The sequence below is a fragment of the Ranitomeya variabilis genome, chromosome 7 (genome assembly GCF_051348905.1).
Source record: "Ranitomeya variabilis isolate aRanVar5 chromosome 7, aRanVar5.hap1, whole genome shotgun sequence".
Taxonomy (NCBI): Eukaryota; Metazoa; Chordata; class Amphibia; order Anura; family Dendrobatidae; genus Ranitomeya; species Ranitomeya variabilis.
In genome coordinates this window covers 317917-344882 of record NC_135238.1, presented here as the reverse complement: position 1 = coordinate 344882, position 26966 = coordinate 317917, and the positions used below count along the sequence as shown (strand labels likewise).

The following is a 26966-nucleotide window of genomic DNA, read 5'->3' as shown; positions in this document are numbered from 1 at the left end:
TTTCCTTACACTATACCCTCTCCATCTCTAGTCTGCACTCTCAGGATGATACCAGCTGTCTCTTTCCTTACACTAGACCCTCTCCATCTCTAGTCTGCACTCTCAGGATGATATCAGCTGTCTCTTTCCTTACACTAGACCCTCTCCATCTCTAGTCTGCACTCTCAGGATGATACCAGCTGTCTCTTTACTTACACTAGACTCTCTCCATCTCTAGTCTGCACTCTCAGGATGATACCAGCTGTCTCTTTACTTACACTAGACCCTCTCCATCTTTAGTCTGCACTCTCAGGATGATACCAGCTGTCTCTTTACTTACACTAGACCCTCTCCATCTCTAGTCTGCACTCTCAGGATGATACCAGCTGTCTCTTTCCTTACACTATACCCTCTCCATCTCTAGTCTGCACTCTCAGGATGATACCCGCTGTCTCTTTACTTACACTAGACCCTCTCCATCTCTAGTCTGCACTCTCAGGATGATATCAGCTGTCTCTTTCCTTACACTAGACCCTCTCCATCTCTAGTCTGCACTCTCAGGATGATACCAGCTGTCTCTTTACTTACACTAGACTCTCTCCATCTCTAGTCTGCACTCTCAGGATGATACCAGCTGTCTCTTTACTTACACTAGACCCTCTCCATCTTTAGTCTGCACTCTCAGGATGATACCAGCTGTCTCTTTACTTACACTAGACCCTCTCCATCTCTAGTCTGCACTCTCAGGATGATACCAGCTGTCTCTTTACTTACACTATACCCTCTCCATCTCTACTCTGCACTCTCAGGATGATACCAGCTGTCTCTTTACTTACAATAGACCTTCTCCATCTCTAGTCTGCACTCTCAGGATGATACCAGCTGTCTCTTTACTTACACTAGACCCTCTCCAACTCTAGTCTGCACTCTCAGGATGATACCAGCTGTCTCTTTACTTACACTAGACCCTCTCCATCTCTAGTCTGCACTCTCAGGATGATACCAGCTGTCTCTTTACTTACACTAGACCCTCTCCATCTCTAGTCTGCACTCTCAGGATGATACCAGCTGTCTCTTTACTTACACTAGACCCTCTCCATCTCTACTCTGCACTCTCAGGATGATACCAGCTGTCTCTTTACTTACACTAGACCCTCTCCACCTCTAGTCTGCACTCTCAGGATGATATCAGCCGTCTCTTTACTTACACTAGACCCTCTCCATCTCTAGTCTGCACTCTCAGGATGATACCAGCTGTCTCTTTCCTTACACTAGACTCTCTCCATCTCTAGTCTGCACTCTCAGGATGATACCAGCTGTCTCTTTCCTTACACTAGACCCTCTCCATCTCTAGACTGCACTCTCAGGATGATACCAGCTGTCTCTTTCCTTACACTAGACCCTCTCCATCTCTAGTCTGCACTCTCAGGATGATATCAGCTGTCTCTTTACTTACACTAGACTCTCTCCATCTCTAGTGTGCACTCTCAGGATGATACCAGCTGTTTCTTTCCTTACACTAGACCCTCTCCATCTCTAGTCTGCACTCTCAGGATGATATCAGCTGTCTCTTTACTTACACTAGACCCTCTCCATCTCTAGTCTGCACTCTCACGATGATACCAGCTGTCTCTTTACTTACACTAGACTCTCTCCATCTCTAGTCTGCACTCTCAGGATGATACCAGCTGTCTCTTTACTTACACTAGACCCTCTCCATCTCTAGTCTGCACTCTCAGGATGATATCAGCTGTCTCTTTACTTACACTAGACCCTCTCCATCTCTAGTCTGCACTCTCAGGATGATACCAGCTGTCTCTTTACTTACACTAGACCCTCTCCATCTCTAGTCTGCACTCTCACGATGATACCAGCTGTCTCTTTACTTACACTAGACTCTCTCCATCTCTAGTCTGCACTCTCAGGATGATACCAGCTGTCTCTTTACTTACACTAGACCCTCTCCATCTCTAGTCTGCACTCTCAGGATGATATCAGCTGTCTCTTTACTTACACTAGACCCTCTCCATCTCTACTCTGCACTCTCAGGATGATACCAGCTGTCTCTTTACTTACACTAGACCCTCTCCATCTCTAGTCTGCACTCTCAGGATGATATCAGCTGTCTCTTTACTTACACTAGACCCTCTCCATCTCTACTCTGCACTCTCAGGATGATACCAGCTGTCTCTTTACTTACACTAGACCCTCTCCATCTCTACTCTGCACTCTCAGGATGATATCAGCTGTCTCTTTACTTACACTAGACCCTCTCCATCTCCAGTCTGCACTCTCAGGATGATACCAGCTGTCTCTTTACTTACACTAGACCCTCTCCATCTCTAGTCTGCACTCTCAGGATGATACCAGCTGTCTCTTTACTTACACTAGACCCTCTCCATCTCTAGTCTGCACTCTCAGGATGATATCAGCTGTCTCTTTACTTACACTAGACCCTCTCCACCTCTAGTCTGCACTCTCAGGATGATACCAGCTGTCTCTTTACTTACACTAGACCCTCTCCATCTCTACTCTGCACTCTCAGGATGATACCAGCTGTCTCTTTACTTACACTAGACCCTCTCCATCTCTACTCTGCACTCTCAGGATGATATCAGCTGTCTCTTTACTTACACTAGACCCTCTCCATCTCTACTCTGCACTCTCAGGATGATATCAGCTGTCTCTTTACTTACACTAGACCCTCTCCATCTCTACTCTGCACTCTCAGGATGATACCAGCTGTCTCTTTACTTACACTAGACCCTCTCCATCTCTACTCTGCACTCTCAGGATGATACCCGCTGTCTCTTTACTTACACTAGACTCTCTCCATCTCCAGTCTGCACTCTCAGGATGATACCAGCTGTCTCTTTACTTACACTAGACTCTCTCCATCTCTAGTCTGCACTCTCAGGATGATACCAGCTGTCTCTTTACTTACACTAGACCCTCTCCATCTCTAGTCTGCACTCTCAGGATGATATCAGCTGTCTCTTTACTTACACTAGACCCTCTCCACCTCTAGTCTGCACTCTCAGGATGATACCAGCTGTCTCTTTACTTACACTAGACCCTCTCCATCTCTAGTCTGCACTCTCAGGATGATACCAGCTGTCTCTTTACTAACACTAGACCCTCTCCATCTCTAATCTGCACTCTCAGGATGATACCAGCTGTCTCTTTACTTACACTAGACCCTCTCCATCTCTAGTCTGCACTCTCAGGATGATACCAGCTGTCTCTTTCCTTACACTAGACCCTCTCCATCTCTAGTCTGCACTCTCAGGATGATACCAGCTGTCTCTTTCCTTACACTATACCCTCTCCATCTCTACTCTGCACTCTCAGGATGATACCAGCTGTCTCTTTACTTACACTAGACCCTCTCCATCTCTAGTCTGCACTCTCAGGATGATACCAGCTGTCTCTTTCCTTACACTAGACCCTCTCCATTTCTACTCTGCACTCTCAGGATGATACCAGCTGTCTCTTTACTTACACTAGACCCTCTTCATCTCTAGTCTGCACTCTCAGGATGATACCCGCTGTCTCTTTCCTTACACTAGACCCTCTCCATCTCTAGTCTGTACTCTCAGGATGATACCAGCTGTCTCTTTACTTACACTAGACCCTCTCCATCTCTAGTCTGCACTCTCAGGATGATACCAGCTGTCTCTTTACTTACACTAGACCCTCTCCATCTCTAGTCTGCACTCTCAGGATGATACCAGCTGTCTCTTTACTTACACTAGACCCTCTCCATCTCTAGTCTGCACTCTCAGGATGATACCAGCTGTCTCTTTCCTTACACTGGAGTCTCCTCATCTCTAGTCTGCGCTCTCAGAATGATACCAGCTGTTTCTTTACTTACACTAGACCCTCTCCATCTCTAGTCTGCACTCCCAGGATGATACCAGCTGTCTCTTTACTTACACTAGACCCTCTCCATCTCTAGACTGCACTCTCAGGATGATACCAGCTGTCTCTTTACTTACACTAGACCCTCTCCATCTCTAGTCTGCACTCTCAGGATGATACCCGCTGTCTCTTTACTTACACTAGACCCTCTCCATCTCTAGTCTGCACTCTCAGGATGATACCAGCTGTCTCTTTACTAACACTAGACCCTCTCCATCTCTAATCTGCACTCTCAGGATGATACCAGCTGTCTCTTTACTTACACTAGACCCTCTCCATCTCTAGTCTGCACTCTCAGGATGATACCAGCTGTCTCTTTACTAACACTAGACCCTCTCCATCTCTAATCTGCACTCTCAGGATGATACCAGCTGTCTCTTTACTTACACTAGACCCTCTCCATCTCTAGTCTGCACTCTCAGGATGATACCAGCTGTCTCTTTACTTACACTAGACCCTCTCCATCTCTAGACTGCACTCTCAGGATGATACCAGCTGTCTCTTTACTTACACTAGACCCTCTCCATCTCTAGTCTGCACTCTCAGGATGATACCCGCTGTCTCTTTACTTACACTAGACCCTCTCCATCTCTAGTCTGCACTCTCAGGATGATACCAGCTGTCTCTTTACTTACACTAGACCCTCTCCATCTCTAATCTGCACTCTCAGGATGATACCAGCTGTCTCTTTACTTACACTAGACCCTCTCCATCTCTAGTCTGCACTCTCAGGATGATACCAGCTGTCTCTTTTCTTACACTAGACCCTCTCCATCTCTAGACTGCACTCTCAGGATGATACCAGCTGTCTCTTTACTTACACTAGACCCTCTCCATCTCTAGTCTGCACTCTCAGGATGATACCAGCTGTCTCTTTACTTACACTAGACCCTCTCCATCTCTAGTCTGCACTCTCAGGATGATACCAGCTGTCTCTTTACTTACACTAGACCCTCTCCATCTCTACTCTGCACTCTCAGGATGATACCAGCTGTCTCTTTACTAACACTAGACCCTCTCCATCTCTAATCTGCACTCTCAGGATGATACCAGCTGTCTCTTTACTTACACTAGACCCTCTCCATCTCTAGTCTGCACTCTCAGGATGATACCAGCTGTCTCTTTACTTACACTAGACCCTCTCCATCTCTAGTCTGCACTCTCAGGATGATACCAGCTGTTTCTTCACTTACACTAGACCCTCTCCATCTCTAGTCTGCACTCTCAGGATGATACCAGCTGTCTCTTTCCTTACACTATACCCTCTCCATCTCTACTCTGCACTCTCAGGATGATACCAGCTGTCTCTTTACTTACACTAGACCCTCTCCATCTCTAGTCTGCACTCTCAGGATGATACCAGCTGTCTCTTTCCTTACACTAGACCCTCTCCATTTCTACTCTGCACTCTCAGGATGATACCAGCTGTCTCTTTACTTACACTAGACCCTCCCCATCTCTACTCTGCACTCTCAGGATGATACCAGCTGTCTCTTTCCTTACACTAGACCCTCTCCATCTCTAGTCTGCACTCTCAGGATGATACCAGCTGTCTCTTTACTTACACTAGACCCTCTCCATCTCTACTCTGCACTCTCAGGATGATACCAGCTGTCTCTTTCCTTACACTAGACCCTCTCCATCTCTAGTCTGCACTCTCAGGATGATACCAGCTGTCTCTTTACTTACACTAGACCCTCTCCATCTTTAGTCTGCACTCTCAGGATGATACCAGCTGTCTCTTTACTTACACTAGACCCTCTCCATCTCTAGTCTGCACTCTCAGGATGATACCAGCTGTCTCTTTCCTTACACTATACCCTCTCCATCTCTACTCTGCACTCTCAGGATGATACCAGCTGTCTCTTTACTTACACTAGACCCTCTCCATCTCTAGTCTGCACTCTCAGGATGATACCAGCTGTCTCTTTACTTACACTAGACCCTCTCCATCTCTAGTCTGCACTCTCAGGATGATACCAGCTGTCTCTTTTCTTACACTAGACCCTCTCCATCTCTAGACTGCACTCTCAGGATGATACCAGCTGTCTCTTTACTAACACTAGACCCTCTCCATCTCTAGTCTGCACTCTCAGGATGATACCAGCTGTCTCTTTACTAACACTAGACCCTCTCCATCTCTAGTCTGCACTCTCAGGATGATACCAGCTGTCTCTTTACTTACACTAGACCCTCTCCATCTCTACTCTGCACTCTCAGGATGATACCAGCTGTCTCTTTACTTACACTAGACCCTCTCCACCTCTAGTCTGCACTCTCAGGATGATATCAGCCGTCTCTTTACTTACACTAGACCCTCTCCATCTCTAGTCTGCACTCTCAGGATGATACCAGCTGTCTCTTTCCTTACACTAGACTCTCTCCATCTCTAGTCTGCACTCTCAGGATGATACCAGCTGTCTCTTTCCTTACACTAGACCCTCTCCATCTCTAGACTGCACTCTCAGGATGATACCAGCTGTCTCTTTCCTTACACTAGACCTTCTCCATCTCTACTCTGCACTCTCAGGATGATACCAGCTGTCTCTTTACTTACACTAGACCCTCTCCATCTCTAGTCTGCACTCTCAGGATGATACCAGCTGTCTCTTTACTTACACTAGACCCTCTCCATCTCTACTCTGCACTCTCAGGATGATACCAGCTGTCTCTTTACTTACACTAGACCCTCCCCATCTCTACTCTGCACTCTCAGGATGATACCAGCTGTCTCTTTCCTTACACTAGACCCTCTCCATCTCTAGTCTGCACTCTCAGGATGATACCAGCTGTCTCTTTACTTACACTAGACCCTCTCCATCTCTACTCTGCACTCTCAGGATGATACCAGCTGTCTCTTTCCTTACACTAGACCCTCTCCAACTCTAGTCTGCACTCTCAGGATGATACCAGCTGTCTCTTTACTTACACTAGACCCTCTCCATCTCTAGTCTGCACTCTCAGGATGATACCAGCTGTCTCTTTACTTACACTAGACCCTCTCCATCTCTAGTCTGCACTCTCAGGATGATACCAGCTGTCTCTTTACTTACACTAGACCCTCTCCATCTCTAGTATGCACTCTCAGGATGATACCAGCTGTCTCTTTACTTACACTAGACTCTCTCCATCTCTAGTATGCACTCTCAGGATGATACCAGCTGTCTCTTTCCTTACACTAGACCCTCTCCATCTCTAGTCTGCACTCTCAGGATGATATCAGCTGTCTCTTTACTTACACTAGACCCTCTCCATCTCTACTCTGCACTCTCAGGATGATACCAGCTGTCTCTTTACTTACACTAGACCCTCTCCATCTCTAACCTGCACTCTCAGGATGATACCAGCTGTCTCTTTACTTACACTAGACCCTCTCCATCTCTAATCTGCACTCTCAGGATGATACCAGCTGTCTCTTTCCTTACACTAGACCCTCTCCATCTCTAATCTGCACTCTCAGGATGATACCAGCTGTCTCTTTACTTACACTAGACCCTCTCCATCTCTAGTCTGCACTCTCAGGATGATACCCGCTGTCTCTTTCCTTACACTAGACCCTCTCCATCTCTAGTCTGCACTCTCAGGATGATACCAGCTGTCTCTTTACTTACACTAGACTCTCTCCATCTCTAGTCTGCACTCTCAGGATGATACCAGCTGTCTCTTTACTTACACTAGACCCTCTCCATCTTTAGTCTGCACTCTCAGGATGATACCAGCTGTCTCTTTACTTACACTAGACCCTCTCCATCTCTAGTCTGCACTCTCAGGATGATACCAGCTGTCTCTTTCCTTACACTATACCCTCTCCATCTCTAGTCTGCACTCTCAGGATGATACCAGCTGTCTCTTTCCTTACACTAGACCCTCTCCATCTCTAGTCTGCACTCTCAGGATGATATCAGCTGTCTCTTTCCTTACACTAGACCCTCTCCATCTCTAGTCTGCACTCTCAGGATGATACCAGCTGTCTCTTTACTTACACTAGACTCTCTCCATCTCTAGTCTGCACTCTCAGGATGATACCAGCTGTCTCTTTACTTACACTAGACCCTCTCCATCTTTAGTCTGCACTCTCAGGATGATACCAGCTGTCTCTTTACTTACACTAGACCCTCTCCATCTCTAGTCTGCACTCTCAGGATGATACCAGCTGTCTCTTTCCTTACACTATACCCTCTCCATCTCTAGTCTGCACTCTCAGGATGATACCCGCTGTCTCTTTACTTACACTAGACCCTCTCCATCTCTAGTCTGCACTCTCAGGATGATATCAGCTGTCTCTTTCCTTACACTAGACCCTCTCCATCTCTAGTCTGCACTCTCAGGATGATACCAGCTGTCTCTTTACTTACACTAGACTCTCTCCATCTCTAGTCTGCACTCTCAGGATGATACCAGCTGTCTCTTTACTTACACTAGACCCTCTCCATCTTTAGTCTGCACTCTCAGGATGATACCAGCTATCTCTTTACTTACACTAGACCCTCTCCATCTCTAGTCTGCACTCTCAGGATGATACCAGCTGTCTCTTTCCTTACACTATACCCTCTCCATCTCTACTCTGCACTCTCAGGATGATACCAGCTGTCTCTTTACTTACACTAGACCCTCTCCATCTCTAGTCTGCACTCTCAGGATGATACCAGCTGTCTCTTTACTTACACTAGACCCTCTCCATCTCTAGTCTGCACTCTCAGGATGATACCAGCTGTCTCTTTACTTACACTAGACCCTCTCCATCTCTACTCTGCACTCTCAGGATGATACCAGCTGTCTCTTTACTTACACTAGACCCTCTCCACCTCTAGTCTGCACTCTCAGGATGATATCAGCCGTCTCTTTACTTACACTAGACCCTCTCCATCTCTAGTCTGCACTCTCAGGATGATACCAGCTGTCTCTTTCCTTACACTAGACTCTCTCCATCTCTAGTCTGCACTCTCAGGATGATACCAGCTGTCTCTTTCCTTACACTAGACCCTCTCCATCTCTAGACTGCACTCTCAGGATGATACCAGCTGTCTCTTTCCTTACACTAGACCCTCTCCATCTCTAGTCTGCACTCTCAGGATGATATCAGCTGTCTCTTTACTTACACTAGACTCTCTCCATCTCTAGTGTGCACTCTCAGGATGATACCAGCTGTTTCTTTCCTTACACTAGACCCTCTCCATCTCTAGTCTGCACTCTCAGGATGATATCAGCTGTCTCTTTACTTACACTAGACCCTCTCCATCTCTAGTCTGCACTCTCACGATGATACCAGCTGTCTCTTTACTTACACTAGACTCTCTCCATCTCTAGTCTGCACTCTCAGGATGATACCAGCTGTCTCTTTACTTACACTAGACCCTCTCCATCTCTAGTCTGCACTCTCAGGATGATATCAGCTGTCTCTTTACTTACACTAGACCCTCTCCATCTCTAGTCTGCACTCTCAGGATGATACCAGCTGTCTCTTTACTTACACTAGACCCTCTCCATCTCTAGTCTGCACTCTCACGATGATACCAGCTGTCTCTTTACTTACACTAGACTCTCTCCATCTCTAGTCTGCACTCTCAGGATGATACCAGCTGTCTCTTTACTTACACTAGACCCTCTCCATCTCTAGTCTGCACTCTCAGGATGATATCAGCTGTCTCTTTACTTACACTAGACCCTCTCCATCTCTACTCTGCACTCTCAGGATGATACCAGCTGTCTCTTTACTTACACTAGACCCTCTCCATCTCTAGTCTGCACTCTCAGGATGATATCAGCTGTCTCTTTACTTACACTAGACCCTCTCCATCTCTACTCTGCACTCTCAGGATGATACCAGCTGTCTCTTTACTTACACTAGACCCTCTCCATCTCTACTCTGCACTCTCAGGATGATATCAGCTGTCTCTTTACTTACACTAGACCCTCTCCATCTCCAGTCTGCACTCTCAGGATGATACCAGCTGTCTCTTTACTTACACTAGACCCTCTCCATCTCTAGTCTGCACTCTCAGGATGATACCAGCTGTCTCTTTACTTACACTAGACCCTCTCCATCTCTAGTCTGCACTCTCAGGATGATATCAGCTGTCTCTTTACTTACACTAGACCCTCTCCACCTCTAGTCTGCACTCTCAGGATGATACCAGCTGTCTCTTTACTTACACTAGACCCTCTCCATCTCTACTCTGCACTCTCAGGATGATACCAGCTGTCTCTTTACTTACACTAGACCCTCTCCATCTCTACTCTGCACTCTCAGGATGATATCAGCTGTCTCTTTACTTACACTAGACCCTCTCCATCTCTACTCTGCACTCTCAGGATGATATCAGCTGTCTCTTTACTTACACTAGACCCTCTCCATCTCTACTCTGCACTCTCAGGATGATACCAGCTGTCTCTTTACTTACACTAGACCCTCTCCATCTCTACTCTGCACTCTCAGGATGATACCCGCTGTCTCTTTACTTACACTAGACTCTCTCCATCTCCAGTCTGCACTCTCAGGATGATACCAGCTGTCTCTTTACTTACACTAGACTCTCTCCATCTCTAGTCTGCACTCTCAGGATGATACCAGCTGTCTCTTTACTTACACTAGACCCTCTCCATCTCTAGTCTGCACTCTCAGGATGATATCAGCTGTCTCTTTACTTACACTAGACCCTCTCCACCTCTAGTCTGCACTCTCAGGATGATACCAGCTGTCTCTTTACTTACACTAGACCCTCTCCATCTCTAGTCTGCACTCTCAGGATGATACCAGCTGTCTCTTTACTAACACTAGACCCTCTCCATCTCTAATCTGCACTCTCAGGATGATACCAGCTGTCTCTTTACTTACACTAGACCCTCTCCATCTCTAGTCTGCACTCTCAGGATGATACCAGCTGTCTCTTTCCTTACACTAGACCCTCTCCATCTCTAGTCTGCACTCTCAGGATGATACCAGCTGTCTCTTTCCTTACACTATACCCTCTCCATCTCTACTCTGCACTCTCAGGATGATACCAGCTGTCTCTTTACTTACACTAGACCCTCTCCATCTCTAGTCTGCACTCTCAGGATGATACCAGCTGTCTCTTTCCTTACACTAGACCCTCTCCATTTCTACTCTGCACTCTCAGGATGATACCAGCTGTCTCTTTACTTACACTAGACCCTCTCCATCTCTACTCTGCACTCTCAGGATGATACCAGCTGTCTCTTTACTTACACTAGACCCTCCCCATCTCTACTCTGCACTCTCAGGATGATACCAGCTGTCTCTTTCCTTACACTAGACCCTCTCCATCTCTAGTCTGCACTCTCAGGATGATACCAGCTGTCTCTTTACTTACACTAGACCCTCTCCATCTCTACTCTGCACTCTCAGGATGATACCAGCTGTCTCTTTCCTTACACTAGACCCTCTCCAACTCTAGTCTGCACTCTCAGGATGATACCAGCTGTCTCTTTACTTACACTAGACCCTCTCCATCTCTAGTCTGCACTCTCAGGATGATACCAGCTGTCTCTTTACTTACACTAGACCCTCTCCATCTCTAGTCTGCACTCTCAGGATGATACCAGCTGTCTCTTTACTTACACTAGACCCTCTCCATCTCTAGTCTGCACTCTCAGGATGATACCAGCTGTCTCTTTACTTACACTAGACTCTCTCCATCTCTAGTATGCACTCTCAGGATGATACCAGCTGTCTCTTTCCTTACACTAGACCCTCTCCATCTCTAGTCTGCACTCTCAGGATGATATCAGCTGTCTCTTTACTTACACTAGACCCTCTCCATCTCTACTCTGCACTCTCAGGATGATACCAGCTGTCTCTTTACTTACACTAGACCCTCTCCATCTCTAACCTGCACTCTCAGGATGATACCAGCTGTCTCTTTACTTACACTAGACCCTCTCCATCTCTAATCTGCACTCTCAGGATGATACCAGCTGTCTCTTTCCTTACACTAGACCCTCTCCATCTCTAATCTGCACTCTCAGGATGATACCAGCTGTCTCTTTACTTACACTAGACCCTCTCCATCTCTAGTCTGCACTCTCAGGATGATACCCGCTGTCTCTTTACTTACACTAGACCCTCTCCATCTCTAGTCTGCACTCTCAGGATGATATCAGCTGTCTCTTTCCTTACACTAGACCCTCTCCATCTCTAGTCTGCACTCTCAGGATGATACCAGCTGTCTCTTTACTTACACTAGACTCTCTCCATCTCTAGTCTGCACTCTCAGGATGATACCAGCTGTCTCTTTACTTACACTAGACCCTCTCCATCTTTAGTCTGCACTCTCAGGATGATACCAGCTGTCTCTTTACTTACACTAGACCCTCTCCATCTCTAGTCTGCACTCTCAGGATGATACCAGCTGTCTCTTTCCTTACACTATACCCTCTCCATCTCTAGTCTGCACTCTCAGGATGATACCAGCTGTCTCTTTCCTTACACTAGACCCTCTCCATCTCTAGTCTGCACTCTCAGGATGATATCAGCTGTCTCTTTCCTTACACTAGACCCTCTCCATCTCTAGTCTGCACTCTCAGGATGATACCAGCTGTCTCTTTACTTACACTAGACTCTCTCCATCTCTAGTCTGCACTCTCAGGATGATACCAGCTGTCTCTTTACTTACACTAGACCCTCTCCATCTTTAGTCTGCACTCTCAGGATGATACCAGCTGTCTCTTTACTTACACTAGACCCTCTCCATCTCTAGTCTGCACTCTCAGGATGATACCAGCTGTCTCTTTCCTTACACTATACCCTCTCCATCTCTAGTCTGCACTCTCAGGATGATACCCGCTGTCTCTTTACTTACACTAGACCCTCTCCATCTCTAGTCTGCACTCTCAGGATGATATCAGCTGTCTCTTTCCTTACACTAGACCCTCTCCATCTCTAGTCTGCACTCTCAGGATGATACCAGCTGTCTCTTTACTTACACTAGACTCTCTCCATCTCTAGTCTGCACTCTCAGGATGATACCAGCTGTCTCTTTACTTACACTAGACCCTCTCCATCTTTAGTCTGCACTCTCAGGATGATACCAGCTGTCTCTTTACTTACACTAGACCCTCTCCATCTCTAGTCTGCACTCTCAGGATGATACCAGCTGTCTCTTTCCTTACACTATACCCTCTCCATCTCTACTCTGCACTCTCAGGATGATACCAGCTGTCTCTTTACTTACACTAGACCCTCTCCATCTCTAGTCTGCACTCTCAGGATGATACCAGCTGTCTCTTTACTTACACTAGACCCTCTCCATCTCTAGTCTGCACTCTCAGGATGATACCAGCTGTCTCTTTACTTACACTAGACCCTCTCCATCTCTACTCTGCACTCTCAGGATGATACCAGCTGTCTCTTTACTTACACTAGACCCTCTCCACCTCTAGTCTGCACTCTCAGGATGATATCAGCCGTCTCTTTACTTACACTAGACCCTCTCCATCTCTAGTCTGCACTCTCAGGATGATACCAGCTGTCTCTTTCCTTACACTAGACTCTCTCCATCTCTAGTCTGCACTCTCAGGATGATACCAGCTGTCTCTTTCCTTACACTAGACCCTCTCCATCTCTAGACTGCACTCTCAGGATGATACCAGCTGTCTCTTTCCTTACACTAGACCCTCTCCATCTCTAGTCTGCACTCTCAGGATGATATCAGCTGTCTCTTTACTTACACTAGACTCTCTCCATCTCTAGTGTGCACTCTCAGGATGATACCAGCTGTTTCTTTCCTTACACTAGACCCTCTCCATCTCTAGTCTGCACTCTCAGGATGATATCAGCTGTCTCTTTACTTACACTAGACCCTCTCCATCTCTAGTCTGCACTCTCACGATGATACCAGCTGTCTCTTTACTTACACTAGACTCTCTCCATCTCTAGTCTGCACTCTCAGGATGATACCAGCTGTCTCTTTACTTACACTAGACCCTCTCCATCTCTAGTCTGCACTCTCAGGATGATATCAGCTGTCTCTTTACTTACACTAGACCCTCTCCATCTCTAGTCTGCACTCTCAGGATGATACCAGCTGTCTCTTTACTTACACTAGACCCTCTCCATCTCTAGTCTGCACTCTCACGATGATACCAGCTGTCTCTTTACTTACACTAGACTCTCTCCATCTCTAGTCTGCACTCTCAGGATGATACCAGCTGTCTCTTTACTTACACTAGACCCTCTCCATCTCTAGTCTGCACTCTCAGGATGATATCAGCTGTCTCTTTACTTACACTAGACCCTCTCCATCTCTACTCTGCACTCTCAGGATGATACCAGCTGTCTCTTTACTTACACTAGACCCTCTCCATCTCTAGTCTGCACTCTCAGGATGATATCAGCTGTCTCTTTACTTACACTAGACCCTCTCCATCTCTACTCTGCACTCTCAGGATGATACCAGCTGTCTCTTTACTTACACTAGACCCTCTCCATCTCTACTCTGCACTCTCAGGATGATATCAGCTGTCTCTTTACTTACACTAGACCCTCTCCATCTCCAGTCTGCACTCTCAGGATGATACCAGCTGTCTCTTTACTTACACTAGACCCTCTCCATCTCTAGTCTGCACTCTCAGGATGATATCAGCTGTCTCTTTACTTACACTAGACCCTCTCCATCTCTACTCTGCACTCTCAGGATGATACCAGCTGTCTCTTTACTTACACTAGACCCTCTCCATCTCTACTCTGCACTCTCAGGATGATATCAGCTGTCTCTTTACTTACACTAGACCCTCTCCATCTCTAGTCTGCACTCTCAGGATGATACCAGCTGTCTCTTTACTTACACTAGACCCTCTCCATCTCTAGTCTGCACTCTCAGGATGATATCAGCTGTCTCTTTACTTACACTAGACCCTCTCCACCTCTAGTCTGCACTCTCAGGATGATACCAGCTGTCTCTTTACTTACACTAGACCCTCTCCATCTCTACTCTGCACTCTCAGGATGATACCAGCTGTCTCTTTACTTACACTAGACCCTCTCCATCTCTACTCTGCACTCTCAGGATGATATCAGCTGTCTCTTTACTTACACTAGACCCTCTCCATCTCTACTCTGCACTCTCAGGATGATATCAGCTGTCTCTTTACTTACACTAGACCCTCTCCATCTCTACTCTGCACTCTCAGGATGATACCAGCTGTCTCTTTACTTACACTAGACCCTCTCCATCTCTACTCTGCACTCTCAGGATGATACCCGCTGTCTCTTTACTTACACTAGACTCTCTCCATCTCCAGTCTGCACTCTCAGGATGATACCAGCTGTCTCTTTACTTACACTAGACCCTCTCCATCTCTAGTCTGCACTCTCAGGATGATATCAGCTGTCTCTTTACTTACACTAGACCCTCTCCACCTCTAGTCTGCACTCTCAGGATGATACCAGCTGTCTCTTTACTTACACTAGACCCTCTCCATCTCTACTCTGCACTCTCAGGATGATACCCGCTGTCTCTTTACTTACACTAGACCCTCTCCATCTCTAGTCTGCACTCTCAGGATGATACCAGCTGTCTCTTTACTTACACTAGACCCTCTCCATCTCTACTCTGCACTCTCAGGATGATATCAGCTGTCTCTTTACTTACACTAGACCCTCTCCATCTCTAGTCTGCACTCTCAGGATGATACCAGCTGTCTCTTTACTTACACTAGACCCTCTCCATCTCTACTCTGCACTCTCAGGATGATACCCGCTGTCTCTTTACTTACACTAGACCCTCTCCATCTCTAGTCTGCACTCTCAGGATGATACCAGCTGTCTCTTTACTTACACTAGACCCTCTCAATCTCTAGTCTGCACTCTCAGGATGATACCAGCTGTCTCTTTCCTTACACTAGACCCTCTCCATCTCTAGTCTGCACTCTCAGGATGATACCCGCTGTCTCTTTACTTACACTAGACCCTCTCCATCTCTAGTCTGCACTCTCAGGATGATACCAGCCGTCTCTTTACTTACACTAGACCCTCTCCATCTCTAGTCTGCACTCTCAGGATGATACCAGCTGTCTCTTTCCTTACACTAGACCCTCTCCATCTCTAGTCTGCACTCTCAGGATGATACCAGCTGTCTCTTTACTTACACTAGACCCTCTCCATCTCTAGTCTGCACTCTCAGGATGATACCAGCTGTCTCTTTCCTTACACTAGACCCTCTCCATCTCTAGTCTGCACTCTCAGGATGATATCAGCCGTTTCTTTACTTACACTAGACCCTCTCCATCTCTACTCTGCACTCTCAGGATGATACCAGCCGTCTCTTTCCTTACACTAGACCCTCTCCATCTCTAGACTGCACTCTCAGGATGATACCCGCTGTCTCTTTACTTACACTAGACCCTCTCCATCTCTAGTCTGCACTCTCAGGATGATACCAGCTGTCTCTTTCCTTACACTAGACCCTCTCCATCTCTACTCTGCACTCTCAGGATGATACCAGCTGTCTCTTTACTTACACTAGACCCTCTCCATCTCTACTCTGCACTCTCAGGATGATACCAGCTGTCTCTTTCCTTACACTATACCCTCTCCATCTCTACTCTGCACTCTCAGGATGATACCAGCTGTCTCTTTACTTACACTAGACCCTCTCCATCTCTAGCCTGCACTCTCAGGATGATACCAGCTGTCTCTTTACTTACACTAGACTCTCTCCATCTCTACTCTGCACTCTCAGGATGATACCAGCTGTCTCTTTACTTACACTAGACCCTCTCCATCTCTAGTATGCACTCTCAGTATGATATCAGCTGTCTCTTTACTTACACTAGACCCTCTCCATCTCTAGTCTGCACTCTCAGGATGATACCAGCTGTCTCTTTCCTTACACTAGACCCTCTCCATCTTTAGTCTGCACTCTCAGGATGATACCAGCTGTCTCTTTACTTACACTAGACTCTCTCCATCTCTACTCTGCACTCTCAGGATGATACCAGCTGTCTCTTTCCTTACACTAGACCCTCTCCATCTTTAGTCTGCACTCTCAGGATGATACCAGCTGTCTCTTTACTTACACTAGACTCTCTCCATCTCTAGTCTGCACTCTCAGGATGATACCAGCTGTCTCTTTACTTACACTAGACCCTCTCCATCTCTACTCTGCACTCTCAGGATGATACCAGCTGTCTCTTTACTTACACTAGACCCTCTCCATCTCTACTCTGCACTCTCAGGATGATACCAGCTGTCTCTTTACTTACACTAGACCCTCTCCATCTCTAGCCTGCACTCTCAGGATGATACCAGCTGTCTCTTTACTTACACTAGACTCTCTCCATCTCTACTCTGCACTCTCAGGATGATACCCGCTGTCTCTTTACTTACACTAGACCCTCTCCATCTCTAGTCTGCACTCTCAGGATGATACCCGCTGTTTCTTTACTTACACTAGACCCTCTCCATCTCTAGTCTGCACTCTCAGGATGATACCAGCTGTCTCTTTACTTACAGTAGACCCTCTCCATCTCTACTCTGCACTCTCAGGATGATACCAGCTGTCTCTTTCCTTACACTAGACCCTCTCCATCTCTAGTCTGCACTCTCAGGATGATACCAGCTGTCTCTTTACTTACACTAGACCCTCTCCATCTCTAGTCTGCACTCTCAGGATGATACCAGCTGTCTCTTTACTTACACTAGACCCTCTCCATCTCTAGACTGCACTCTCAGGATGATACCAGCTGTCTCTTTACTTACACTAGACCCTCTCCATCTCTAGTCTGCACTCTCAGGATGATACCAGCTGTCTCTTTACTTACACTAGACTCTCTCCATCTCTAGTCTGCACTCTCAGGATGATACCAGCTGTCTCTTTACTTACACTAGACCCTCTCCATCTCTAGACTGCACTCTCAGGATGATACCAGCTGTCTCTTTACTTACACTAGACCCTCTCCATCTCTAGTCTGCACTCTCAGGATGATACCAGCTGTCTCTTTACTTACACTAGACTCTCTCCATCTCTAGACTGCACTCTCAGGATGATACCAGCTGTCTCTTTACTTACACTAGACCCTCTCCATCTCTAGACTGCACTCTCAGGATGATACCAGCTGTCTCTTTACTTACACTAGACCCTCTCCATCTCTAGTCTGCACTCTCAGGATGATACCAGCTGTCTCTTTACTTACACTAGACTCTCTCCATCTCTAGACTGCACTCTCAGGATGATACCAGCTGTCTCTTTACTTACACTAGACCCTCTCCATCTCTAGTCTGCACTCTCAGGATGATACCAGCTGTCTCTTTACTTACACTAGACCCTCTCCATCTCTAGACTGCACTCTCAGGATGATACCAGCTGTCTCTTTACTTACACTAGACCCTCTCCATCTCTAGTCTGCACTCTCAGGATGATACCAGCTGTCTCTTTACTTACACTAGACTCTCTCCATCTCTAGACTGCACTCTCAGGATGATACCAGCTGTCTCTTTACTTACACTAGACCCTCTCCATCTCTAGACTGCACTCTCAGGATGATACCAGCTGTCTCTTTACTTACACTAGACCCTCTCCATCTCTAGTCTGCACTCTCAGGATGATACCAGCTGTCTCTTTACTTACACTAGACTCTCTCCATCTCTAGACTGCACTCTCAGGATGATACCAGCTGTCTCTTTACTTACACTAGACCCTCTCCATCTCTAGTCTGCACTCTCAGGATGATACCAGCTGTCTCTTTACTTACACTAGACCCTCTCCATCTCTAGTCTGCACTCTCAGGATGATACCAGCTGTCTCTTTACTTACACTAGACTCTCTCCATCTCTAGACTGCACTCTCAGGATGATACCAGCTGTCTCTTTACTTACACTAGACCCTCTCCATCTCTAGTCTGCACTCTCAGGATGATACCAGCTGTCTCTTTACTTACACTAGACCCTCTCCATCTCTAGACTGCACTCTCAGGATGATACCAGCTGTCTCTTTACTTACACTAGACCCTCTCCATCTCTAGTCTGCACTCTCAGGATGATACCAGCTGTCTCTTTACTTACACTAGACCCTCTCCATCTCTAGACTGCACTCTCAGGATGATACCAGCTGTCTCTTTACTTACACTAGACCCTCTCCATCTCTAGTCTGCACTCTCAGGATGATACCAGCTGTCTCTTTACTTACACTAGACCCTCTCCATCTCTAGACTGCACTCTCAGGATGATACCAGCTGTCTCTTTACTTACACTAGACCCTCTCCATCTCTAGACTGCACTCTCAGGATGATACCAGCTGTCTCTTTACTTACACTAGACCCTCTCCATCTCTAGTCTGCACTCTCAGGATGATACCAGCTGTCTCTTTCCTTACACTAGACCCTCTCCATCTCTAGTCTGCACTCTCAGGATGATACTAGCTGTCTTTTTCCTTACACTGGACTTTCCCCATCTCTAGACTGCACTCTCATTTCACTCCAGCTGTCTCTTTCCTAACACTGGACTAACCCCATCACTAGTTTGCAGGCTCAGAGTGACACACGCTGTCTATTTCCTTAAACTGGACTCTTCCTTTCTCTAGTCTGCAATCTCATGCAGTTTTCTCTCCTTTCACTGGAGTCTTCACATCTCTAATCCGCACTCTCGTTTTGACTCCAGTTTTCTCTTTCTTTACATTGCACTCTCCTCATGCCTAGTAAGCACTTTCATTTTAATTATAGCCGTCTCTTTCCTTACACTGGACTCACCCCATCTGTAGGCTGCAATCTCATGATGACTCCCGCTGTCTTTTTCCACACAATGGTCTCTCGTCTTCTTTAGTCTGTACTCTCATGTTGACTGGCTCTTTCCTTACATAAGACTCTCACACGTCTCCTCTGTACTCTCTCGTTTACACTGGCTGTCTTTTTCCTTACATTTGACTTTTCCCAGGTCTTGTTGTCTCCTCCTGTCCTCTTTTGTATCATCTGCACATTTTTCTGGCTTTGGTCCCACATCTAGTCTTCTTTCACTGACTTTGGTTTCGTCATCAGGTCTGCACTGGGTTCTGTGGAGCAATGGAGGATTTGGGTGAGTTTTCATTGATCTGTCATGTATATCGTCCTGAATTCAGGACACGATGGCCGCTGACCGCGTGTCTTTCTCAGATGCTTTGCTGGCTGACCTGCAGGTCACTTCTCCAACTCGATGTCCAGTCTTGTTGACTGATTGTCATGAATCCTCTGAGATGTGTGAACAGCGTCCTACTCCACCTCCACCTCCATACAACCCCAAGGTGAGGCCTGCCCAAGTAAGGTTCTAGCCTTCGACCAGTTGCCATGCGCACTTCATCTTCCACATTACTGTGCCTCCTCAGATAGCCCTGACATTGACAAACGCTGACCCAGAGGAGGTCACCGCAGACAAGACCCATCTGTACAGGTTAATTATTCTTCATTATCATTGTTGTCAGTAATTGTCAAATTTTGCCTTTGCATATTTCAGCACAGATACTTTTTTCCTTCTTTTTTTCAGCACAGTAAAGAAATGCAGCCTCCCTTCTGTGCCTGTGAGCGTCGGAGGCGGAATATGTGAGCTGGATCGTCTACTCAATGAACTCAACGCTACTCAATTTAATATCACAGGTAAGAAAAGCATCAAACCCTAAAACACCAAATAAGCAACCAAAAAGATAAATCATCTATCCCAAAAACAACAAAAAAATTTCAAACCCAAAAAATATAACAATGGCATCAAGCCTAAAACTATAAAAAAAATCAAACCTACAAATAACAAAAAAGTTTCAGACTCAAAAACAACAAAAAAATGAAAAAAAACCAAAGATAGAAAAAAAACTGTCAAACCCCCAAAATGCACCACCAAACTTAATAGAGAAGGAAAATCTAAACAACAATCACAAAAACATTCTTGAAATGCCAAAGAGGTAATACTCAATTGTAAGGTGCTGCGGTGTATGTTGGCTCTATACTGTATACATAACATTGATATCTTGCTATGGTATCGCAGTTATAATAAATGATACCTACAAAGGTTAGATTACTTAATGAAGGTTGAGGCATATTAATCAATCAGGGGTGCACATACCATTTGTGCAACGTCTGCAGCAGTAAAGGGGGCCAAGTGGTAAGGGGCCGACTTCCACCTCCAAAGATGCAGGAAACTTCTGTTACAGACACTTGAACAAGCCGTCCTCCTCCTTCCATCAAAATGTGTATCCTCTTAATATATTTCAGTCATCATCTTATACAGCACTGTGCACTTACAATTGCTCATTTTGCCTTTCTAACCAGATAATTCTTCTGTTTTCCATTAGGACTATGACATCATGTGATTAAAAACTGAGAATATGAATCCTCCTAAGGCTGCCGTCACACGCTCAGTATTTGGTCAGTATTTTACATCAGTATTTGTAGCCAAAACCAGGAGTGGGTGATAAATGCAGAAGTGGAGCATATGTTTCTATTATACTTTTCCTCTAAGTGTTCCACTCCTGGTTTTGGCTTAGGCCGGCCTCACACTGGCGAGTTTTACGGACGTATGAGCGCATAAACTACGTCCGTAAAATACGCATTACACACGGCCCAGTGATTCTCTATGGCCCAGCTCCTATCTGCCGTATATTACGCATCCGTAATATACGGTCTTGTACGGCCGTAGAAAATCGCAGCATGCTGCGTTTGTCACCGTATTGCGCAAAAAAAATCGCCAATGAAAGTCTATGGGGGCGAGAAAAATACGGATTCCACACGGACCAGCAGTGTGACTTGCGAGAAATACGCAGCGGTGTTAGTGAAAAGCCGGTAATTCAATTGCCGGCTTTTCATTTCTCCTTCCCCAACCCGACAGGATATGAGACATGATTACATACAGTAAACCATCTCATATCCCTTTTTTTTGCATATTCCACACTACTAATGTTAGTAGTGTCTATGTGCAAAATGTGGGCGCTGTAGCTGCTAAAATAAAGGGTTAAATGGCGGAAAAAATTGGCGTGGGCTCCAGCGCAATTTTCTCCGCCAGTGTGGTAAAGCCAGTAACTGAGGGCAGGTATTAATAGCCTAGAGAGGGTCCATGGTTATTGGCCCCCCTGGCTACAAACATCAGCCACCCCAAAAAAGGCACATCTGGAAGATGCCCCTATTCTGGCACTTGGCCACTCTCTTCCCACTCCCGTGTAGCGGTGGGATATGGGGTAATGAAGGGTTAATGTCACCTTGCTATTGTAAGGTGGCATTAAGCCAGATTAATAATGGAGAGGCGTCAATTATGACACCTATCCATTATTAATCCAATTGTATGAAAGGGTTAAAAAAACACACATTATTAAAAAGTATTTTAATGAAATAAACACACAGGTTATTTTAATATTTTATTGCTCTCCCAATCCACCTGAAGACCCTCGCTCTGAAAAATAAACCAACAATATACATACCTTCAGATGATCTGTCACGTCCCACGAAGTAAATCCATCTGAAGGGGTTAAATCATTTTACAGCCAGGAGCTGTGCTAATGCACTCGCTCGTGCCTGTAAACCCCGGGTACTGAAAGGAAAGCAGGATGATCTGTACTTACCTTGAGTCTCGGTGATGCACCCTCTGCTGGATGTCCTCATGAACTGGAGCCTTGGAAAAGTTCCCACGCTCGAGTTCATATGAGGACATCCAGCAGAGGGCGCATCACCGCGACTCAAGGTAAGTACAGGTCACCCAGCTTTCCTTTCAGTACCCGGGGTTTACAGGCACGAGCGAGTGCATTAGCACAGCTCCTGGCTGTAAAATGATTTAACCCCTTCAGATGCATTTACTTCGTGGGACGTGACAGATCATCTGAAGGTATGTATATTGTTGGTTTATTATTTTTCAGAGCGAGGGTCTTCAGGTGGATTGAGAGAGCAATAAAATATTAAAACAACCTGTGTGTTTATTTCATTAAAATACTTTTTAATAATGTGTGTGTTTTTTTAACCCTTTCATACAATTGGATTAATAATGGATAGGTGACATAATTGACGCCTCTCCATTATTAATCTGGCTTAATTTCACCTTACAATAGCAAGGTGACATTAACCCTTCATTACCCCATATCCCACCGCTACACGGGAGTGGGAAGAGAGTGGCCAAGTGCCAGAATAGGCGCATCTTCCAGATGTGCCTTTTCTGGGGTGGCTGGGGGCAGATGTTTGTAGCCAGGGGGGCCAATAGCCATGAACCCTCTCTAGGCTATTAATATCTGCCCTCAGTCACTGGCTTTACCACTCTGGCGGAGAAAATTGCGCGGGAGCCCACGCCAATTTTTTCCGCCATTTAACCCTTTATTTTACAAGCTACAGCGCCCAAATTTTGCACATACACACTACTAACATTAGTAGTGTGGAATATGCAAAAAAAAGGGATATGAGATGGTTTACTGTATGTAAACCATGTCTCATATCCTGTCGGGTTTGGGAAGGAGAAATGAAAAGCCGGCAATTGAATTACCGGCTTTTCACATATCTCGCGCTGAATTAAATATAAATACAGTATATATATATGTATATATGTGTGTCTCAATGACATATATATATATATATATATATATATATATATACACTCACCGGCCACTTTATTAGGTACACCATGCTAGTAACGGGTTGGACCCCCTTTTGCCTTCAGAACTGCCTCAATTCTTCGTGGCATAGATTCAACAAGGTGCTGGAAGCATTCCTCAGAGATTTTGGTCCATATTGACATGATGGCATCACACAGTTGCCGCAGATTTGTCGGCTGCACATCCCAAAGATGCTCCATACAAGGCAGGATGGATCCATGCTTTCATGTTGTTTACACCAAATTCTGACCCTACCATCCGAATGTCGCAGCAGAAATCGAGACTCATCAGACCAAGCAACGTTTTTCCAATCTTCTACTGTCCAATTTCGATGAGCTTGTACAAATTGTAGCCTCAGTTTCCTGTTCTTAGCTGAAAGGAGTGGTACCCGGTGTGGTCTTCTGCTGCTGTAGCCCATCTGCCTCAAAGTTCGACGCACTGTGCGTTCAGAGATGCTCTTAGGCCTACCTTGGTTGTAACGGGTGGCGATTTGAGTCACTGTTGCCTTTCTATCAGCTCGAACCAGTCTGCCCATTCTCCTCTGACCTCTGGCATCAACAAGGCATTTCCGCCCACAGAACTGCCGCTCACTGGATTTTTTTTCTTTTTCGGACCATTCTCTGTAAACCCTAGAGATGGTTGTGCGTGAAAATCCCAGTAGATCAGCAGTTTCTGAAATACTCAGACCAGCCCTTCTGGCACCAACAACCATGCCACGTTCAAAGGCACTCAAATCACCTTTCTTCCCCATACTGATGCTCGGTTTGAACTGCAGGAGATTGTCTTGACCATGTCTACATGCCTAAATGCACTGAGTTGCCGCCATGTGATTGGCTGATTAGAAATTAAGTGTTAACAAGAAGTTGGACAGGTGTACCTAATAAAGTGGCCGGTGAGTGTATATATATATATATATATATATATATATATATATATATATATATATATATATATATATATATATATATATACTGTATATATGTTTTAACTGAACATTTGAGCACATAAATCCATTAGATGTCGGTTTTGCAAGCCTGCGAGAAAATATCGCAGTACGGATGCCATACGGATTACATACGGAGGATGCCATGCGCAAAATACGCTGACACACCCTGCCTACGGATGACATACGGATCACTATTTTGGGGACTTTTCTGCGTATTACGGCCGTAAAATACGGACCGTATTTACATACGCTGAGTGTGAGGCCGGCCTTACAGATACTGATGTAAAATACTGACCAAATACTGCTAGTGTGACGGCAGCCTAAGCGCTATGTAAAAACAGGAGGTCAATTTTCCCTGCATTAGTCATGAGTCACTGCAAAAGTCCCAGGCAGGGGACAGAGGGAGCCGCTGAGTCAAAGCTTCAGTGAACCTGCGTTCTTTAGGCCTCTTTCACATTTCCGTCGGCCCGACGTGGGCAGCTGATGCATCCGCTGCCCATTATGAGTTCCGGGGAGGAGGGGGCAGTGTTCCGGCCGCGCATGCGCGGTCAGAAATGGCGGATTCGACGGACGAAAAAACGTTCCCTTGAACGTTTTTTCGTCACGACGGGCCGCAAAATCACGACGCATCCGTTGCACGACGGATGCGACGTGTGCCCATTCGTTGCAATCCGTCGTCAATAAAAGTGTATGGCAAAAAACCGGATCCTGCGGGCACATTTGCAGGATCCGTTTTTTTGCCAAAACGACGGATTGCGACGGCTGCCAAAAAACGAAAGTGTGTTAGATGTTCTGGGATGGCTGTCAGCTTGAGATCCATAAGTCTCAGTCCTGTGCGTGGCAAACTGCTGCCACCTTGGGGGCACATATGGCAGCTGCAGTTTGTGGCATGAAGGCACATTCTTCCTCACTGCCCCCACTAGTTACACCATTGCTCTCACAGTAGAAATGTACTCCCTGTTGAACCCCCCATACTAGGTGGTTTGATATATAGTCTGTTACCTGTCTTTACTATATGCTGTACTAAGTAATATAATATATTTTGTTATATTACCCGTCTTTAGTACAGTAACTTTTCTATAGCCAGTAGTCCCATATGGGTACGTTCCCACGGCCAGTAAACGCTACGGGTTGGATGCTACGTACACCCTGAGGAAGGAAGTTCTTACTTCCGAAACGCGCGTTGGGGAGAGCGGGGGAGTGAGCGTGTGCGTTCCTGTGCCACTAGGTATGTGATTGGAGACGCTGCCACTGTGCACTTATGTTTCTTTTACTAATGTTTGCAACCTAGTGCTGTCTCCTAGGGCGGTCACATGCTCTCTCACCGCTGTTTTTGGTGTAGTCTGTCACTTTTTAGCCATGTTTCTGCCATCTATCTTCTGTGATTATTAATAAATATATTCTTTTTGCAATGTATCTCAGTCTTTGGACTTTATTACACTGATTAGTGTTGTGGTGTTTATCCAAGGATGCCTGCAGCTCACCCGCGGAGACGGACATGCGGCGCGTCTTTCCAGACCGCAGCATGTCAATTTATCTTGCAGAGGCGCTAGCCTCCGCAAGATAAATTTCACCCATACAATATATTGGGACGCGGTGATTCCGCACGGTTCATGTGTTATCACAAAAGCTGGCAGTGCTTTGAAGACAGTGGGCATGTGCTGCGTCCAAAGCGCTGCCAATTACTGACCGTGTGCACCTGGCCTAAATGATGCCATTTTAGCTACAGCCTACATAATGAGTTAAGTTTGTTAAGTCCAAGATGGTATTATATAATGGTAATTTGGTAATTTATACAGGGACAAGATGTACATGCCGAGGATAAACACCCACATGGACTTAACTAAATTTAACTCCTTAGGCGCCAAATTATTTGATTGCTTATGTCTCCACAATGGAGAGGCGAAAAAAAATAAAACAAAAAATGTTTATTCCGCTGTGCATTAAAAACTTGGTGAAAGGTCCTCTGGTGTGTGTGGTATGTGAATATAAGAAGGGTAGATATTGCTGGCAGTGATTATGAGAGTTGAAGTTTCTCATGTCTCATTTTTGCCTCCTTTTCACTGATTTCTCTTCTTACTCTCTCTCTTTCCATTCACTACTTTCTAATAGACTGTTTTGGGGGCAGAAGTCCTTTCTATGTTCCTCTGATCATCATAATTGCCAATAGAGTACACTCTGTGTCTGTACTGTTACACACTTAGGCTGTTAACTGGTTCATGCAGCTTTACATGAACACCCGAGCCTAAAGGCCCCGTCTCACATAGCGATTTACCAACGATCACGACCAGCGATACGACCTGGCCGTGATCGTTGGTAAGTCGCTGTGTGGTCGCTGGGGAGCTGTCACACAGACCGCTCTCTCCAGCGACCAACGATCAGGGGAACGACTTCGGCATCGTTGAAACTGTCTTCAACGATGCCGAAGTCCCCCTGCAGCACCCGGGTAACCAGGGTAAACATCGGGTTACTAAGCGCAGGGCCGCGCTTAGTAACCCGATGTTTACCCTGGTTACCAAAAAAAACAAACAGTACATACTCGCCTTTCGGTGTCCGTAACGTCCCCCGGCGTCTGCTTC

The 26966-nt window shown here is 45.9% G+C and overlaps 1 protein-coding gene across 2 annotated transcripts in view; it reads left to right on the top strand.

Annotated features, from left to right (window-relative positions):
* Nucleotides 1-26966, top strand: part of TGFB1I1 (transforming growth factor beta 1 induced transcript 1) — a 233928-nt gene that overhangs the window by 41906 nt on the left and 165056 nt on the right. For both annotated transcript variants that reach the window (XM_077273569.1, XM_077273570.1), the window contains exons 2-5: nt 19888-19924; nt 20002-20129; nt 20211-20275; nt 20369-20478. In XM_077273569.1, coding sequence (XP_077129684.1) covers nt 19888-19924; nt 20002-20129; nt 20211-20275; nt 20369-20478 — 340 coding nt within the window. The remainder of the gene's footprint in view (nt 1-19887; nt 19925-20001; nt 20130-20210; nt 20276-20368; nt 20479-26966) is intronic.